This window comes from Falco biarmicus, chromosome 11 (genome assembly GCF_023638135.1).
Source record: "Falco biarmicus isolate bFalBia1 chromosome 11, bFalBia1.pri, whole genome shotgun sequence".
Taxonomy (NCBI): Eukaryota; Metazoa; Chordata; class Aves; order Falconiformes; family Falconidae; genus Falco; species Falco biarmicus.
The window spans coordinates 16,052,843-16,072,665 of record NC_079298.1 but is presented as its reverse complement, the minus strand read 5'-3'; the positions used below and the strand labels follow the sequence as shown (position 1 = coordinate 16,072,665).

At 34.4% G+C, this 19,823-nt stretch overlaps 1 protein-coding gene across 3 annotated transcripts in view; it reads left to right on the top strand.

Moving 5' to 3' along the window:
* Nucleotides 1-19,823, top strand: part of ZZZ3 (zinc finger ZZ-type containing 3) — a 64,099-nt gene that overhangs the window by 34,391 nt on the left and 9,885 nt on the right. For 2 of the 3 annotated variants that reach the window (XM_056355896.1, XM_056355897.1), the window contains exons 4-9: nt 13,159-13,297; nt 14,731-14,878; nt 14,961-15,079; nt 15,385-15,456; nt 15,643-15,744; nt 17,078-17,173. In XM_056355896.1, coding sequence (XP_056211871.1) covers nt 13,159-13,297; nt 14,731-14,878; nt 14,961-15,079; nt 15,385-15,456; nt 15,643-15,744; nt 17,078-17,173 — 676 coding nt within the window. The remainder of the gene's footprint in view (nt 1-13,158; nt 13,298-14,730; nt 14,879-14,960; nt 15,080-15,384; nt 15,457-15,642; nt 15,745-17,077; nt 17,174-19,823) is intronic. The other variant, XM_056355898.1, reaches the window with a different exon arrangement.

Below are 19,823 nucleotides of genomic sequence, written 5' to 3'. Positions count from 1 at the left end.
GAATTAATTATACCCTTGTTTAATCTCATTTGGTGCTTATTTTCTAAAATGTTAAACTTAAAAAAAAAAAAAAAAGTTTTTAGCACAAATGTGTTCCCTGATTAGTCAGATGCAAAGAATTCCAGGGTTCCTGCTGTGAGATAAAGGCTATTAACTTTGCCTACGATTTTTCTGACTAAGTAAAGTATGACAGTCTTCTGCTTATCAGATCTCCGAATGGTACACAGCCTTGTTTTTCTGTCCTTTGTCAGTTTGTGATTAAACTTTTAGTTATGGATGATTTTTTTCCCTGGTTTCTATTTCTGTTCTCTTTTAAAAGCAAATTCAGAGAGACCTTAGCATCTTGGCTAGGTTGAGGAGGCAGATCTCTCCAAGAAGGCATTAGTATCATTCTTTGGATGTACCGCAGAGGGGAGAAAAAGGCTATATTCCTCTGTGTTGTAGAAGCAATTTGGTATGTCTGTAAAGTTATGTTATTGTTACATTGCATAGCTTGACCACATACACATTCATACAGCTGATTTTTCAAACTTCATGAAGTCATTACAACATTGATAAAATATGAACATACTGAAACCTTCAGCAGCTGTTGATAAGACTTGCTATAAGAAAAACAATTACATGTATATTGTGGCATTTTTGTATGAATTTTGTTGCTTTTTGAATGTTGTCATGTTTAAACAACATTCTTATATTAATATTTCTGAGAAAGATGGATGATATAATTGGAAAAATAATCAGCACAGAAAGCGAATTATGGTATTCAGAGAGAAGGCTGAAATGATGAATGTTCCACAACCTCTAAGAAAATGGATCACTCCTACAAAGACAGATTGGAGATCTGTTAACAGAAATTTTATTGCAACGTAGACATTCACATAGATATAACAGTGTGATCTAGGGGGTCGTTTAACTTAAAGTATTGTTAATGTTAATTTTTCTGTTATTATGCACACAATTTGAAATTTTGTGTATTATGATTCCTCTCACAAAAATATGGTTTGCTGCATATTTGAGAAAGTTGCTTGTATGTTCTAGCTCAGAAACCTTTGCATTTTCTCTTGAGATATTTTCATCAAAACTAACTTGTTGGTTTAAATTTTTTACACTGCTTAGTTTTATATGCTGTACTTAGTGTTTTCCATGTCTTTCTTCAGGAGTTTCTTTTATCTCTTTGCTGTATCTTTTTATGGTTTAATTCTTTCTTACAGTGCAGTAGCTTACTTTAATTTTCTTTCTTGTGTAATATTTTATTCTCAGTACGTTTTACCCATTGCCCAGTGTTTCATTTAGGGCCCTTTTTTTCTTCTTCTTCTCTACTTACTCTGGAGAATTGCAGTGTTTGGCAGGTATTGGATTGCATGAGGGAAAGTTTTTGTTTTAACATTTAGCTCAGAGTTCTAGGTGAAAATGTAATTGAGGAATTGAGTTCTCATGTGCATATTATGCATTACACAGTTTATTTCTAGGATCCTGTAAACTGTGGTTGGGTATATGGGAACCACTTAGGCCTGTAGTAAGCCCACTGAAATATAAAAATTATGCTTGGGCCCTTGCCTACAGGCATATTCTGTTGCAAGAGTTAGGACCTTGCCCTTGTCCAGTAAATAGATACTTTCATATATCTTTTGTTTCATTTATTACTTCATAAAGTTGTACGGAGATTTAAACTGAAGACAGATTAAAATGAAATATTGTAATACATCTCTGAAAACCCAGTCTTGGAAATTCTTACATGCAATGACTTGTATTGTTGCAGAGGCCTTAGGAAGTCAGAGAACCATACAATCAAATTTAATATATAATTGACAATTTAATATATAATATATAATTGACAATTCATAGTAGTAATGTTAATGTCTTTGGATGCACTTTTAATATTATATGAACCTGAGAAAGAAAATAAACATCTGTGGCATTTCCTGTGGTACAGGTTTTATATTTTATTTAGTCACAAATGTTTCTGCCTAATGAATCAGGCTAAAACAGTTCTCTATAAAATTAATCTTACTGCACTTGTTAGAATAGAGTCTGGTGCACTTGTCATACAATTATTTGAGACCTGCCTTAAACAGCGTCTTTTTAAAGTGTAATTGCAATGTAATCCTGTAGCAGTCTTTTTTGCTAAGGTGAACTTCTGATTTTACCTGCACCATGTTTTTTCCCTAAGTGGATGACAAGTAGTATTAAAAATTAAAGTACTTTTCATTAATATATTTAAAGATAAAATCTCATATATGTCTCAGAATTAAGGTCAAATTTATCACACAGTATGGATTTATTTTAATATACAGATAAGTTAGATAATCTAAAATCCCTTTGTAGTGACGTCATGTAGCTATGAGTAGTTAATACTACAGAATAAATTATCCTCCTATATTATTTTTAAGGACACCTTTGTCTTTGTCTCATTTTCCTATGAGACACATGGTTTTAGTCTGAGGAGACTGGTTCTTAGAGTGTTCAATCTTAAGGAACAAAGGGGAACTGGTATAAATCAAGTAAATAAGCTACTTTTTGTTGTAGCAGTTTTAATCCATACTGGAGTCAAGAATGTTATGAGATGGCATCTATTTTGTAAACATATAACCTCCAAGTACTTTATAGAATATATCATCAGCATAGAAGGATTGATGAAGTATAAATCTTTAGTGTTGAAGCATAATGTAAGTTAATCATGTAAAAATACATATATGGCATAAATATTATATTACAATGTGTTTTGATTCATCCTTTGTTTCATATGAGTAATGTGGCACACAGTGATATTTTTCTTAAATTACCATTAATGTAATACTTAAACATATGGAAAATTGGTACCCTTTTCAGAGAGAGGTTTCTACTGTCTAGTAGATTGTTCTGTGTTGTTAATAACAAAAAATTAAATCAGCTTTAAGTAAAAAAAAATTCTCATTTCAGGTAGAAGTTGAATGCTGTGACAAGTTCATCTGCAAAATAGAAATATAATGGAAATCAATTAAAAACTTCTAATACAAATTTCTGTTGGACTGCAGTTTGGTATTGCAGATAATTTTGTTATTAAAACATGTTGTGATAGTGTAATGGGCATACAATCGCATTTATTAATGAAAACCTTGTTATATTCTACACCAACTTAAAATATTAAGTATTTCAAGAAATTTTTACTGCCAGCATTATTATGTTGTCATGTTTTATAAGGCCATTTCTATCTATAAATACATAAAAGTGACACAGGATTATTGCAAGACTGAAGATTAAGGTTTAGTTAAGAGTATTTTTGTACTCATAGAATCGTTTTTTATAATTACATAAGCCATTTAATAAACACTAGAGTTTTTAATTTGCAAGAGAATAATGCCTTGGGCATGTGCTGCATCTGCTTTTCTCTCTCTAGTAGTAGGCTTACTCTAGGAGCCATTAATGTCAAGTCATTTGTCAGATTCATTTTTCTTCCTCTGAACATGGTTATCTTGCTGTCAACCATAGCAAAATCCTACTCTACAGCACTATCAAACACAGTGCAATCCTCATTTAAATAATGCATCCTGTGGAAAGCAGAGCTTGATTTCTTTTGGATTTGTGTCCTTTGCTCCTTGAATTCTCTTGTGATTTGCCTAATACCTGCTTTTCATTTCTGGCTCTGCTCTCACCTCCAAGAGTCCTCTATTGCAGCATCTTGTACTGGAAGGGAGCACGTGAGCTCGCCAGGTCAGAGCTGCTTCCCTGCTGGCTGGCTTGGTAGTACATGTGGATGTGTGTGCTGATGGATTGACTGGAAAATTTGGAGAGTTAACAGCTGAATTCTGCTTGCCTTTCTCTTGGAGACAGTAGTTACGGTGTCTTCCCCTTTCCAAACTGCCAATTTTTATATAACATGTAGAAACTCGTCTTCCCAACTTCTTTGATTAACATGGATCAAAAATCATGGGGAAGGGAATGCACAATTTAAAAAATATTAAATGCAAACTTACTATTTTAATGCAGAAAAGGATGGAAACTTACTTTCCCACCTGGTCATTTGGAAACGCTTACCATTTCTAAGTATCCTGATTAGTAAAGTCATCTAAACTGGAAAATTAAGTATTAGTGAACAGTAAAAATGGTTTTGAGGTGTAGGAATTATCAGTTGAAAAAAACCCCAAATGTTGTAGGAAGTTCATGGTCCTGATTTAAAAAAAGAGAAAGGAAAAGTTGGGGTAGCAATGTATTTACCCAGCACAGCTGAGTGGAGAGTAAGGCTGTGGTTTTTGGCTATTTACACAAGGGACACTTAACAAAAGCAGATGTGGTAAAGTGTGGTTATACCAGTTATACCAATGTAAACAGGTGGGACAGGAATAAATTATATTACCAAAGTTGTCTACTTGGTAGGGGTGTACAATTATTTCACTAATATGTTAGTAAGCATAATGATGCCACCAAGAAAACAAGAACACAGTGACTGGCGTATGCTGTGAGACTGCGGGTATCTTTACTTATCAAGTTTAAGTAACCTAGCTTGAAATAACTCAGTTACTAGTCGTAAGTAAGTATTTGTTCTGGTCATACATGAAGTTTTGATAACTACAAAACTGACTGGCAGAATCTTTAAGAAAGGAATTGTATGAGCAGTATATATTAATGCTTGGTTTAGCCTCAGCAGTTGAGTTCTAATCAGGATAGGTGTTTCTTTGGTACTAGAAAGTATTCACGTGCTATTTTGAGAGGAGGAAAGATCCTACTTTTTCCTTTACATTTTGTTCTTGGTAGGAATAGCCAGCTAACTTTTAGGTTTTCGTTTTGCACATCTTTAGTTCAAGGCAAAGATATGCTGTTGTTTTGTATAACAGCCTTTGAAAGTTTTATGCGTCCTAAGTCAAGGTCCAACTGTGTTTGTCCCTGGTTTATTGAGTACTAATAAAAATACACATTTTACTGATTTTCTTCCATATTTCTAACTTTTTTCCCCCTTCATTAGCCAAAAAAGATTGAGTAAATCTTTGTATTACTGTTAAAACATTCAGCTTCTGATGATCGCTTATCATGTTCTTCTAATCAGATTATAGTCTTCAGATATTACTGTAACAGAATACTTGAGGAAATATGTTAATTTGTTCCTATGGCAAGAAAAATCAGAGTGGTTCTTCCTTGGGTTTTCGTGAATGCCTACCTGTATGAGCTAACGTAGAGTGAGTTGAAGGAGTTCAGTCATCAGTGTTGTCAACTTTCTCAAATTTTTTTTTGTTCAGAGGATTTCTGTACAGTGGGGTCAGTTTCATAGTAATATGGTAGTAATTGCTCCTATTTTATCTTTGGAAGAAAGCCCCTTCTGAATGATTACTTTCTGGGACATCTTTTTAGAGAAGAATATCTAAGTGGCAGTACTGGATTTCTGTGGTATTTTCTCTCAGTAAATGAATTGGGACCATTCTCATTAGAGATGATAAGAAGGGAGGAGGAGTTAGGGATGTGCTGTCAGTCTGCCTTTGTGCCCCTTATGAAGAACACAAATTTTACTGCCATTTCCTCATGTCACTCCAAGCCTTGAAAATAGAGGAGTGACAGGGACTTCTATCTTCTTCCCTACTAAATGTCACTGTCCTGCAGGCAAATACTTTAGAAACTGCTGTTAAAGGAAGATCAAAAGGCTATATTAGAATGTGTTAACTGTGGGAGGACTGATGTATGATGTTTTAACCTTTCATGTTGACAAGACTGAAACAAGTTATGTGTTTATTTAGGGACACAGAGACGTAATTGGTGCTGAAAATTATGAAAACTTGCTGGAAATGCGGATATTTGATAAAGGTTCTTTTGTGCTAATGTTAAATCCTGCCAAGTGTGGTGGACAGCTCTTGACAAGAATGAAGCCTATAGAAATATATGACTGGGCATTCTGTTTCTGGGGCAGAGCTGAGGATTTAAGAAAGAAAGGGACATCACAAGATCATAACCAATAAAATACTGTTCAGATGCTTGAAATGCAGAATCTGGAGCTGTGAAAGTTAGAAGGAAGTTGAAATTAGGGTGGAAAATGGCTCTTTTGCATCCAGGTTAAAGACCACAGTAAACAGGGCTTTCTGTTTTGGTTTAGAGTTTGTTACTATTTTTAAAATACCCTTTAAAAAAAATGAATAAGCTTTTGGCTTAGTTCTGTTTCTTTTTAAATAGGTGTGTATTATAGCCTGCGGCTGGCATTCAGAAATAGCGATTTTTGTTCTGTTACTAGCACGGTAGACTTGGAGAAACCACTTAATGTATGCTTTAGTTGTGTCATGTATAAAATGGGGATGGAGTTTAATTATTTACTTATCTTGGAAGTCTTTTAAAAGGTCTGAAGTACAAATATTAAATATGGATAGAGAAAGTACAGTAAATGACAGTACATGTAAAAAGGTTAAGCTAGATTGGAAAACAGTTTCATCATGAGTTGCAGAATTGGCTATAAGTAGATTACCTTGGTTATAGTACCTAAGCATTAGATAAGTAAAAACCTACCATATGCTGCTTTCTTCAGGCAAAGGTGCTTTCATAAGTCCTGACAGGAGTTGATACGTGCTCTTATTGATTATGCCCTTAAACTCTTTCTGTTTTTGAAGGGACATCAAAGAAGGGCCAGTCTTCATTAGTCTCTTCTGCTTCCTCATTGCTGTCTTGTGTGTTCTATAAATGTAACATTGAATCCCAGCACTATGCCCCAGTGCAGCAGCAGATTTTTTTTGAATCTCAGATTCAGATCAGATTAATTTGCAAGAAACTCAGCAGCGTCAAAATTACTGTATCATGCAAGTGGCAAACGTTTCAGGCCTAGCTTAAAAGCTGGGAGCATTATCTGGTATTTCTGAAATGAAACAAACAGATAAACAAAAAACCTAAACAAAACAAAGCATTCACTTGTTTGAAATGAGACGATTGTGTTTGATCTGACTTAAAGAATTCTCTAGGAAGCCAATCTCTTCCTACAACACCCTTGGGTTAAATTGGAAATTCTGAGTGCAATTAATGGCTCTTGTTTTCCTACAGTAATTTGTAGTCTGCAAATATAACATGTTTAATATGCAGTACTTTCTTAGCTTAGCATTTAATAAGGGAATTTTTCTGAATCGCTGTTAGTAGACCAAAGTCCAGAGTGATAAATGGCTCGAGTATGGGAGAGCTGGCTGGTTTTAATCTGTACTTTGCTAGAGTGCCAGTAGATGGCAATAAAAGAAAGATTTGCTCAAATCTGCCTGATTACTGATAGGTACCGATTTTGTGTCACAGCTCTTGGAAATATGAAAACCAGATTTGTTTTAAAGTAGATATGTTTTCTACATATATTTTAGCCAAGTTTTATTATGGGAAGTATATACTCCTTCACTTAAACCAGATCCTACCTGCACAAGAAATAATCAGGATTTCTGATATAAATTTTAAATTATGGTACCCATGTTTTTACCTTCTAATCCCCAAAACTGATGTTGTTATACTTTTTATCATATTGTGAACTGTAGAACTGTAGAAGTGCAGTTAGTTTTGGGAGTTGAAAGTGATGACCACCAGTGGCACAGCATTTTATCAGCTGAGAGGATAAGGCACTTCTTTTTAATTAGGCATCAAAATACAGATCTTTGCAAGGTACTAAGTTGTAGGGCAAGTACAGTTGACAAAGTAACTTCTTTTATTTCAAATAATTTCTCTGAGCATACAGATAACAAATTGCAAGGAACTCTGTATGCTGATTTTATTATATAAATTACAAAAAATGTATTGCTACAGTCTTGCATTGTTAATAAGTGTCACCTTCATCACCTGCTAGCTTTATAAAACTTTTATATATTGTTAACTTAAAAGTACCACACTGAATAGAGTGGCATTAGTGATCTAAAATGATAAATGTTTTAATAAGGGGAAAGAATTACCATTTTGATAACAATACAAGTGTTTTATATCCATATGTGGCTAGAAGCAAGTAATGAACATTTAGCTATGTTTATAAGTTTGTCTGAATGCTATGTAAAAATCTGAGGTGGTCAGAGTTGCATGAGCTTATAAGTAAATGTGAGAATGTTCATTATATCATTACTTCAGAAGTGATTGTGTAAGGTTGAAAGAGATGAAATAAGGACTGAACTTTAGAGTGGCAAGGACATCTTTCCATCTGTTTTAATTTGAGGGAAAAGTGGAAGTAATACTGCTCATTTCCAAATCTGTAGCTTCACAGGTGAGAAAATACATTTTAATTATGTTGGAATATTAGATAAGAAAGTCCAACAAATATTGCATGGTAGAGTTTTGAGATACTTATTGCTAATTTCAAGTTTGTGTGTAAGTTTACTTTGGATAGACACTTAAGATGAAAACTATTCTTCTTCATGGATAAGACCACTGGCAGAAAATTTTCTCGTGTTCTTAAATGTTTGAGCATTCAGACTTTGTAGGGGGATTGTTTCTAGAGGAGGCTTGGCATTTTTGTGGTGTTTGGTGAATCTTGCCAACAGCCACTTTTATGTCTGCTCCTTACATTGTTCAACAGGACAAAACTTGCTTCACATTTATTTACTGCAATTTAACTGAAAAGCTTCACTTCTTCATTTTATTCCATCCACTAATCTGAATTAGCTACCTAAAAGTTACAACCTTCATTTTATAGTATCAGGTTCTCACATCAGTCATTCACTGAAGGTTTAAAGTTTACAGTATGTTCTTCTCTTGAAGGGAGAAGAAACTTTCAGAAACCACGGAGGGACTAGCCTCTATGACTTTAATGACTGTTATTGTGATACTGAAATGAATTTATTTAAAAATGCTGAATGATGTGGCCTCTTGTACAGGGTAGTGTTGAATCATTTAGTGTAAAAATAAGAGTAAACTTAAGAAACATGCTATTCTTAAGGCAGATTGACTCCATATATATATATATCTATCTATATATATATATCTATATCTATATCTATCTCTAAAGCTCATTGTTGTTCCTGATGCAAAGAAAATAAAATCTGCATTGTAACTCTGGATGCTTAGATCTGGAAAGATAAACAGTGTTATCACAAGATGGAAAGAAAGGGGGTAAAAAAGCATCTTTAAAGTAGATCTCAGGAAACTGGGTCAAAATGGAAATGGGTCATCAAGGTACAGCTATGCTATTTTCAAGCTTAATCACAGACAAGAGAGGAGGCTGCTGTTTCCCTAATCATTGTTACAACAAGGTTAATGGGGATGAATAGTGCAATAACTAATTGCTTGTGGCAGGACTTCCAGAAATATGGCTCTGCTATATGATAATTATTTTACAGAGCAATTCAAAAGAGTGGAGTAGTTATCACTGCAGCAGAACAACTGAATCAGCAGGAATCCCTGCTGATCAGTATCAATCTTTAAGAAGTGGCTTTCCTTTCTTAAATACTGATCCCTCAAACACCCATGTTAATCAATGTTTTTCAGCATAGAGATACTGAGACTGTTTCTGTACTATACTGAATTATTCAAGTGTTCATATGGAAGATTCCTGGCAGTTAACATGATTTAAGAAATTATGGGAGTGTTTTGATACTGGGATTGTGGAAACATAGAATTACATTCTGTAGAATGAAAGTTTTCCAGCAAAGACGACTGCTTTGGGTTTTGTATGTGCTAACGATTTAGTAATTAGAACTGAGAAAAGTGTAACTTCAGTGTAGGGGATATGACTGACTGTGTGTTTACTGAAATTATGTACTTTTAGTTGTATGAGTTTGTTTTGTTTTGGCAGAGGATGTGAGATTATTTTCCTTGGTAATTCCTCACAGATCTTTCAGAGAAAACCATGTAACTGTAGCTGGATAATTTAGAGATGGTTGCTCTTTGATTGCCTCATTGAAGAACAAAGCCAGTTTTGGAGCAGACTAGCGAGCAGAGTTCCAGTTACTTTCTCTTTACCTTCATTAGGCTGTTTCAGTTTTGGAGAATGTGAGTGCAACTGCAGGAGGTAGTTTGAATCATAATCGTTGTGCTTATTTATGAAGAACCTTGAAAGATTGACAGTAAAATTGCTAGACACTTTTTTTTAAATAGTCTTGGAAGTTATGGACATCGTGTCTTATGCTTAATGTGGCAGAAGTATTTATGTTGCTGTTTGAAACTTAAGAAGCCAGAACAGGGTGAGACTTTGAGAAAGTGCTCAATGCATGTTGTTATTTGGCTTACTGCTTTTTCAGAGAAATACTTGGCTTTATTACAGTCATGCAGAGCCAGAGAACTAAAAGCTTGTACAAACCTGTGAAAACAGCAATGGTTCAAAACTTGAAAGAATATATGCAGACTTAATATAATACAGTCGGTTAAAAAGTCATGTTGGAATTCAAAAGGATGTGCAGTGGCTCGGGGAGAATGCAGTACTGCAGCAAATCGGAAGTACTTGATTATGGACTATGCAAACTGTATTTCAGGATTAGTATTCTCAGTTTTTTCTTGGCAATGAAAGACTTCCAAAATACACGCTTTCATGCACTGCAATATTTCTGATATTCACTTGATGAAATTGCAGTCTTTATTTCTAGGTTTCAGAATGTATTAGTTCATAAAAATTGAATATGGACATTAAATAGCTCCAAGTTAATACGTTTTTGTAGTGGAGGTACAAAAAAGTGCTGGGAAATCTTTTTGTCTGAACAGTTTTCTCAAAAAAACCCTTTTTCTCTCTTGAATTATTTCACTTTAGTGCTGTGTAGCTACAGATCAACATCACATGAAATGTTCTCAAATGATCCTGACATTCTTGTAATATTTTATGTATTCCCATGAAGACCAGAGGTATCGTTTCTGAACCATTTATCTTCAAGTCCATGATCACTTCAGTGAGGTCACATGAATGTTTTAATGAGTGAAGTAATTGGAGTTCAATATCTTTTCTTGTTTGTTATTTCTCCCCAAATATAATTTCTTTTCTTTTCGTTCAGACTTAATTAAGACCACCTCATTAAGGTGATTTTTTCCCTCACTTTACACATGTGAATCATCATTAAATTAGCATTTCATCTAAATAGCCAGCATTTGTTGCTTTTTTGTTCTATGTGTGTAAATGTTTTAAGTTAAATTACTAATTTCTTTGAATTTTATTTGGAAAAGCTGCCACAAATATAATTCAAATAAATGAGGTAAAATGGCTCATAAAAAGAAAGGCGGGTATTTAGTTAACAGCTTCTTAGATGCAAAGTTTTATGCACACTACTGAGCTTCTGTTGTTGTGACTAGATTTAGCTCCAGAGTATTGTATGGAAGTTTTGGCACCTGCTGTTAGAAAAAGGCTTTCTGCTGTCCGGGTTAAGTCATCTCCCCCAGATATCATTAAGCTCTTCTGTGCTGTTACATCTACATCGAACACGTTTGCAGCCTGCCTGTGTTTCATTTCTCTGGAGTGTGCAAGGCAGGCTTCTGCATAAGAAGTGCTGTCAGTCCACCCGAGCACGGACAGAGGTTGCCCAGCACAAAGCTAGGCAAAAATCGGATGCTATTTGTAAAGAACTTGAGTAAAGATCTCAGTTCCACTTATGACGATTGCTCTAAGCCTGTAACAATCTGGATTGTGGAATTGTCTCAGGCCAATTTTGATGTGCCATTAACTACTTTTGTAAGTTATTTCTGAAGTTCATTTTTCACCTGTTGAAAACTAAACCCATTAATTATCTTGGTTTATGAGAAGTTATTTTGTTTAGAGGAAGTTGGACCCTTTTTCCAGTAGGGAAAATATTCCACGACTGTTGCAATATTAATGGCCTATTTAACAAGTATTTTAGTTGCATATAAGCCTCAATGTGTGCAGGCAAATTTAAATAATAATAAATTCGTAACAGAATTGTATCCTACTGTTTTTGAACAAGCTCAGTATTTTAGTTTCAAACTTCAGAATGTATGGCTATATTTTATGTTTTCAAATATTACATTTGAGTGGAAAGAAAATTACCCTTTTTCATGGGGAGGCAGCAGTTTAATATCTAGGTAGAAACTTAAAATATTTGATGGTACAAAGCCTTTATTTTGCCTTGAGGCTGTTTACTTCTCTCCACTTAAAGTCTTACCCGATTACCAGTGAAGGCAATTGAAAAACTTGCATTAGCTCAGTAACCTCTGGATCTTTTATGTACTAAATGTGGAATTCATCATGTTAGGCTTGTCTTTTTTTTAGCAATAAGGGAATAGAAAGAAAATTTACTGAAATACTATAGTAGCAAATAGATCTTACCCGATTTTAATAGGTTAGGTTGCATTTTGTGCTGAACTGAAATACAGTTGTAATATTAAATGCCAGAAAACATTTTCATGAAAAGAGTTGATACATGATAATTTGCAACAACAGGAGACATGGGTCACTATGTGATTCAGAAACTGAATTGGACAACAACATTAAAGCTAATAAAAGCTATTAAATATAGTTACCCATTTTTTTAAAGGCTGTGTTACAATATTGTATGATTTCCTGACTCTGAGTTAGCTTTATGGAAAACAGTTTGGGAAGCATACATTATTGGGTACAAGTATGATAGTCAACACCAGTGACTCTCAAATGTATCTGTTAAATAGACAATAAAAATTCTGTGTGAATCTGGGACAGCACATCTGAGGGAATGCTGACTTTTTCATTCAACTTCTGTATTCTTAGAGGAATCTGTTTTGTATGTATTTATTTTGCAAATTACTTATTCCTTGGCTAATTGTTAATTTCATAAATGACTCTCATATTCTGCTCTATGGTGAGGCTTTTATGAAAAGCTCAGATACAGTTTCTAAGCCATTCTTGTCCATCCTGTGGGTGGATGAGTGAACTGGTAAAATTCTGTGGTAGTCGTTTGTGTTGGGGTAGAAGGAAGCTGGTTTTGAAGTGGAAGAGAAATGAGGCAATTTTCTTTGTGTTTTTTTAACTTCATAAGCAAAGCTTATTGGTCCTAGCTGTTGAGCATATGAATAGGTTGTCCCTGATACCATATTGTTTTAGCTAGTATAGCACTTACATTTAAAGGAAGTCAGTAGGGTGTTTAATTTAATGGGTTTATATAAATTCATCTACTACTTAAAATAGATGTGATACAGTTTTTTTATGTAATTCAGTTAAAATGTCTATGAACTGTTTCAGATAAAGTATGACATCGTGTAGATACTAGTGGATAATCATGGCCAGTATTTAGTTGGGGGGTGTCACTTTTAAAGACAAATTTAGTGAGTTGTTTTCCTTTGTCTCTGTAGTTATCAGAGACTGTTACAGACGATTGCTGTACTCGAGGCTCAACGTACTCAAGCAGTTCAAGACCTTGAAAGTTTAGGCAGACACCAGAGAGAAGCACTGAAAGATCCTATTGGATTTGTGGAAAGACTCCAGAAGAAGGTATTTCAATGGGCTTTTCTTAAGTCTTACTCGGATATTTTTTTTTAATAGCTAGTAATTCCTCTGTAAAAATCAGAGAATTCTGTATATACTTGTGTAAACATCGTGAGTTTAAAATCCTTTACCTGCTGAGCAGAAATGGCCCTTTCTTTTCTTATTAAATCTGTAAGATGTAGGTCTTCAATGATTATATTAGATATGTTTTCTTTCCTTTTTTTTTTTTTTTGTATATAGAAATGTAATCTTTAAATTTTTAATTGTAATGCAGGTATTTTAAGACAACCTGAAATCTACAGGTGACTGGAAGTAATGCATAGTAAGGCATTAGATCAAGAATTACTAACTTTTCTCATTAGAGAATTTAAATGCTGTGCTATGAGTGAATTTGGTAGGGTGCTTTTTAAAAGAGCAGGAAATGTGGTTCATAGCCTGAAACCAAACACTAGAAATATACCTTGAGTTCTTGTCAACGTAATAGAATATTTCTGATGGAGGAGAATTAATTTTGATAAGGAAACATTTTCTTTTCAAACTTAAAAAAAAACAACAACCAAAACACAAAACTGAAAAAAATGTTTAAAGCTTGAACACTTTCTTGCTGATTTCTACCAGTGACAAACACGATAGACCTTTTAGCCTTGTAGCAACACCTTCTCTTTCAGTGAAGAATGAAGTAGGTATTTCATGGTGCTCTTTTCCTAGGTCTGTAGAGACCTAGGTTTAAGGAGAGGTCTGATGTAAGCCCATTGATTTCAGTAGATGTTTTTCCATTAAATTTTGAGATTAGTTAATAGCATGCGTGATATAATAGTGTTGCACTTGATAGTAATTTTATGGGGAAATACTAATGATAGTTGAAAGTATCTGGTGCATTTTTGTCTCCAGATCAAAGGAATGATACTCTTAAGGTTGAGCTTTAAATAAAGTGGTGAGCTTTGCAACAGCTGTGTTCCAGGCAGAAGATAGCAACATCAGTGTAAAATACACATTGATTTCTTTGGTGGGAGAAGTTTAAGTTTATCAGATGATAAAACTCCAAATCTTATAGTTTCCCATGTTAAGAAAGGTACAGATCTTGGGCAGACAGTATGCTTAAACAAGATGAAAGACAGATAGACAGTAACAGGATATTGAAGTTAGAAACACCTGATTTCAGCTGTGAAATACATGCTATAAAGTTTTATGCTCAATAAGCCAACATTGACCGTGCCGCTGCATATTTTATATTCACTGTTGTGTATTATTCTTGAAAGATATCTTCTCCTTAAAAAGACTGTGCTGCATGGTACTTTAAACATTCTGATTTTGAATTCTGCTGTTATCTAAAAAGCAGTATCAGGTTTTCTTAAGTTTTTGGCATTCATAGTTTTTTGTTTGGATATACAGCAATTGTGTTAAATACTGCTTTTCACTTTTCGTTCTTGTTTTTTCAGGTCGATATGGGTCTTCCATATCCTCAGAGAGTTGTTCAACTCCCTGAGATTGCCTGGGACCAATACACCACTAGCCTTGGAAACTTTGAGAGAGAATTCAAAAACCGAAAACGTAACAGTAGGAGAGTGAAGCTGATTTTTGACAAAGGTAAAAGGAAAGAGAGCATACGTTACAAGAAAGAAATGACCAGTGTGGAGGTTTAATAATTCCTTTTTTGTGCTGTTTACAGTAGGCATACCTGCAAGACCAAAAAGTCCTTTGGATCCCAAGAAGGATGGAGAGTCTGTTTCATACTCTGTCTTGCCTTTAAGTGATGGTCCAGAAGGTTCTACAAACAGTCGTCCACAGGTAGTTACAAAAAGAAGGATAAAATTTTATAAAATCTTAATTTTTGGGTTTGTTTTTTTTTTTTCTTTTTTAACATGGGTATGTGGATAATCTTAACTGTTACTTCTGATGTTAATGTTGATGTCATTCATGTGCTCAAATCGGAGAACTTTTTTTTTGGTTTAGGCAAATTCTAGTTCAAATTTTCATGCATTTAGTCTGTTTGGTTTTGATTTATTTAGGTAGGAAAAGGGTTAAAATCAAGTTATCCTAGCTGTACTTAGTTTCTAAACATGTATTCCATTTTATATACTATATTTGAGCAGATGATAAGAGGACGACTTTGTGATGAGACCAAACCCGAAACTTTTAACCAGCTGTGGACTGTAGAGGAACAGGTAGGTATTAGGAAATTCTTCCATTTTGGAGCTGTGGTAATGTACTTGAGAATAAAAGCAAATTGTGTAATAATGTTTAAAGCACTTAGAAGTTCAGTGTCACATGTATGTAGATACTCATCTTTTGACAACTCATACCTCTGCTAGGAAAGATGTTTTTTGGTTTTTTCTCCCCTGTTGATTTAGAAAAAACTTGAGCAATTGCTTTTGAAGTATCCACCAGAGGAAGTAGAGTCCCGACGGTGGCAGAAGATAGCTGATGAACTGGGAAACAGAACAGCTAAGCAGGTAAGAAGCAAAACACTTTAGAGATGTGAGCACTCTCCTTGACTTTTTTTGATTTTATTTTTTTAAGCTTTTTAGGAAGCACTGCTAAGAGATGACATCCGGATTTCTCTTCAACACTTAAGTCATTTATTTCTAATTTGAGGTGTTTTTTCTGTCAAAACTCCGACAATTCATTAACTGAGGGAATAAAAAAATATGGTTTATTTTTTATAATGTTCATAATTAAACCAATAAAATTTATTTTTCTAGAAAAAAAATTTGACTGCTTGGGCATTGTTTTTGAATACTTGCTCTGTGGTAGTAGTGATGTCAGTCACTGCATCCTAGCAGTTGATACAGATTCACAGATTTATTTGAGGATGTCTTTTTTTTTTTTTTTAATAGCTATAAATAATTTTCTTAAAAATGTAACAGCAGGGCCTGCATTTCACTAATAACAATGAAACTCTAATTCTTCATCTCAAATACAGAATTTTAAATATGCCCCAAAGCCCATGACAAACCTGCCAGACCGAGCATGCATTTAATTCTGTATAGTAAGTATAATGATACCAACCGTTCTCAGACTGAGTTACATTGGAGTGCTGAATTTTGTGCACCTCAGTACTGCAGAATGGGCAGATGTGAATATTCACAGATTTAATTCTGTACTGAAGCCAAGATCCACAAAAGGACACAGATGTGGAGACATTGAGTATTTCTGCATCTGAATTGTTGGCATTTTCCCCCTAAAATGACATTATTTCTCCCTTTTGTGGATTAAAAAATGCTGATGTTCTGTCTTGACAGTATTTTAATTTCTCCTATTTAAGCTGTGTGTTTTCAGGTAAAAGTATACTTCAGTATTATTGAATATAGCAAGTACACAAGATTTACCTCATCTCTGATCATATCTATACTTATGGATATATTTCTCCATACCTGAAAAATTAAAATGTAGAAGTACTTTTTGTATGCTAACTATACATAATTTATCTGTCATTCTTAAGAATAAGAAAAATATAGAAATATATAAATAATAAGAAATAAGAATAAACTTAAGAGTAAGTTTAGCTTCAGCAGGTATCAAACTAAAATTCTTTCTTTTCTATCACAATTTTTGCTAGATTTCTGTTGTACTTCCAGCGGTAGTTCTGAAAGCCTTCAAAGTGTCTGGAAATACCAAAATGCACCACTGCAAGATAAATAATGGTTATAGTAATTGTTGCAAAGTCGAAAATTAGGATTTCCTGTTCTTATGTTCTGAACCAATGTAGCAATGCTGGCAAAACTTCGAAGTGAAGGCCTGTTACATTTCATTTGACATTTAATTGTTGCATGTTGTTTTTTCTAGGTTGCCAGTAGAGTGCAAAAATATTTTATTAAACTGACTAAAGCTGGTATTCCAGTTCCAGGAAGAACTCCAAACTTATATTTATATTCCAAAAAGGTGAGAGAATATTACAGCAGAAAATCCATACTTCTGTTTGTATTTACATGCAAACTGAGTTTAAATCATTAATATTCTCAACAGATTCAGGTCTGAATTAGTGCTTTCTTACTAACTAGTTCCACCTTGCATGTATTTCTTTTATTAAGTAATTAAGTAGTCTTTCTTTTGCCATTAGCACTGTAGAGTGAGTTGGGTGTTATTCTAGTTTCACATCAACATCTGTTAATTACATGTCTGTCAGATAATCTCAGGGATGTGAAGTGTCAGAAATGTAGCGGAATGTAGTGTCAGAATGTAGCAGTCAGTTTTCAGGCTGAACTAACAGGGCTGAATGATTGATCTTGGGGTACTTTTTCCTCATTTGTTAAGTTTACTCTAATTGGTCTAGAAGAGGATAATGAGAACACTGTTGGAAGAGGGTAAGGAGCCCTATAATTCACACTGTACAGTCATCTTCTAATTAACAAAAATTTAGAAAATTATGTATAACTGAGCATACTGAACTAGCCCAGGCTTAGTCTTAAGGCTGAAATGTCATGTTTTAGATTTGTAACATATATGACCATAAAAATAGAATGGTCATATAAATGACCATTAAAATGCAATGCTCTTCCAGATCTTGGAATGGATGAGAAAATAATATGGTCCTGAAGATTCTTTTTAATTTGCAAAAGAAAAGACTAGATTTCTGTGCAGACCGGTGATGTATTTTGATTTAAATAATGTGGTACTCTTGGGTACTAATGAGGACCCTAGACATTTGAAGAGGGCAGTCTCAGGTTTTGCGGGCGTTTTGTTTGTTGTGTTTGGGGTTTTTTTTTTATTAGCATTGTGTGTACAAAAGTTCTTTAAAACCTGTTACAATGGCATTTTGTAGAGTAACATTGCTTTTTTGCATCCAGGTGTCCGTGATGTTTGCTGATTAAGAGTAGAGTAAGCCTTACACTGATTGTGCAAGAAGGCAGATTTGCAGATTTTAGTCCCTTGAAAGGTTGAGAACAAAAGTTGCTGCCAGAGGGGCCTGATAGAAAGATCCACCACAGCTCATCTCTAATGATTTAAAATGTTACACACCCCCAGTTGTCTCCTAGTATTCTCTGAAGTTACTGCAAACAATAAGTGCTCATGTCACAGGCATTCCAGTTTGCCATCCACCATGGTAATACCATTTTACTTTTACCAGGATTTTTACTCTACTGTTCTGCTCTATAAAGAGAGGCAGGGAAGGTGCAGACATGACTCTGCTGCATTTTCTATTGGAAAAGCACTTTCTGACAGAAGAACCAAAAAAACACCTGGAAACATTGAAATGTTAAATACTGTTGTGAGATTCATCTGTCAGAACTCTAAATTACTTGTACAATTTGCTATACTGTGGCGCTCATTTCAAAAGGGGTTGAAATTTTAGTTCTGAAAATTATAATCTCTTGAGTTCTTTATGTCACCTTACCATTTTAAATGGCCTTAGTCACATATCTTTTCTTCTTTCCTCCTAGTTCTATTTGGAAAGACTGTTATTACAGAATGTAAGCAATGCTGCCAGGCAGCAGATCACTGCATTTGATAAACAGTGGGAATACTTAATCAGTACATGACATTGTAACCATTTTTCACTAATTTGAACAGCAATCCATAAGTTCTTTAACGCCACTTCTTTGTGTATAACCAAGAGTGAAACATTTTTTAATAAAATTTTTCGTATTCTTACACTACAGCACTAGTGCTACTATCCTACCGATTTTTCTTGAGCTTGTATGTAGAACAAATCTACTACTAATGTCTTTTTTTCACAGTATGATTCATATCCTTATTACCAGGTCATAGGAGTAAAGTCATTATGCCCTGGTTTGTATTAAGGCAGTGTCTCCATTTTCTATTTGTATCCTACATAAGAAATACAGCAGATAAAAAATCACACAGTGTATGTGGGGAATAGAGCTCTCAGTCTGCTAAGATATAGCTGTCTACTTAGAGCACAGATTGACAGCACTGTACCAGGCTGTAGTTATTCCCAGGTCTCCAGTGGAGATATCATAATGTGGCAGAAAGGAAATGCAAGGGGTGTTGGAAGCCTGGGTCATGCTTATGCTGTCCTTATTTCGATATTGAGTATGCACATATGGTGTAAACAGCGATATCTGCTTTATTGCCAGTAATAGAAGTATGGAATTCAGATGCTGATACTTAAAGCAAGTATCTATGAGAGAATAAAAACCACAGACATGTTTAATGTAGATAACTGTCAAAAGGAATGCTTCTCAAGAAGGTACTTGAATTTCTCCATGGGGATGGCCCGGGATGCTTATTTTAAATGGTTACTGGGGAGGTGAAAAGCCTACTCAGTTCTTGAACATCTTGTGGAAGTTACTGTGTGTATTTCCTTGTATGACATAGTGTCTCATCTGATAAGTGATACAGGAAATTGAACAGGATGCATTAATTTGTTGTCCTGTATAACAGTTATCTACTAGTGGTGAAAATAAAACTGAATCAAAGATTTAGGACTCTAGTATTCAGTTCTTCAATTATGGCTTATCGTTTTCAATGTAATGCTTATATAATATCATTTCTGCACGTGCTTTTAAGCTTAAGCCAGAAAATATATTTCCCACAGGAAAAATGATTTTTTTTTCAAACTGTCTTCTTT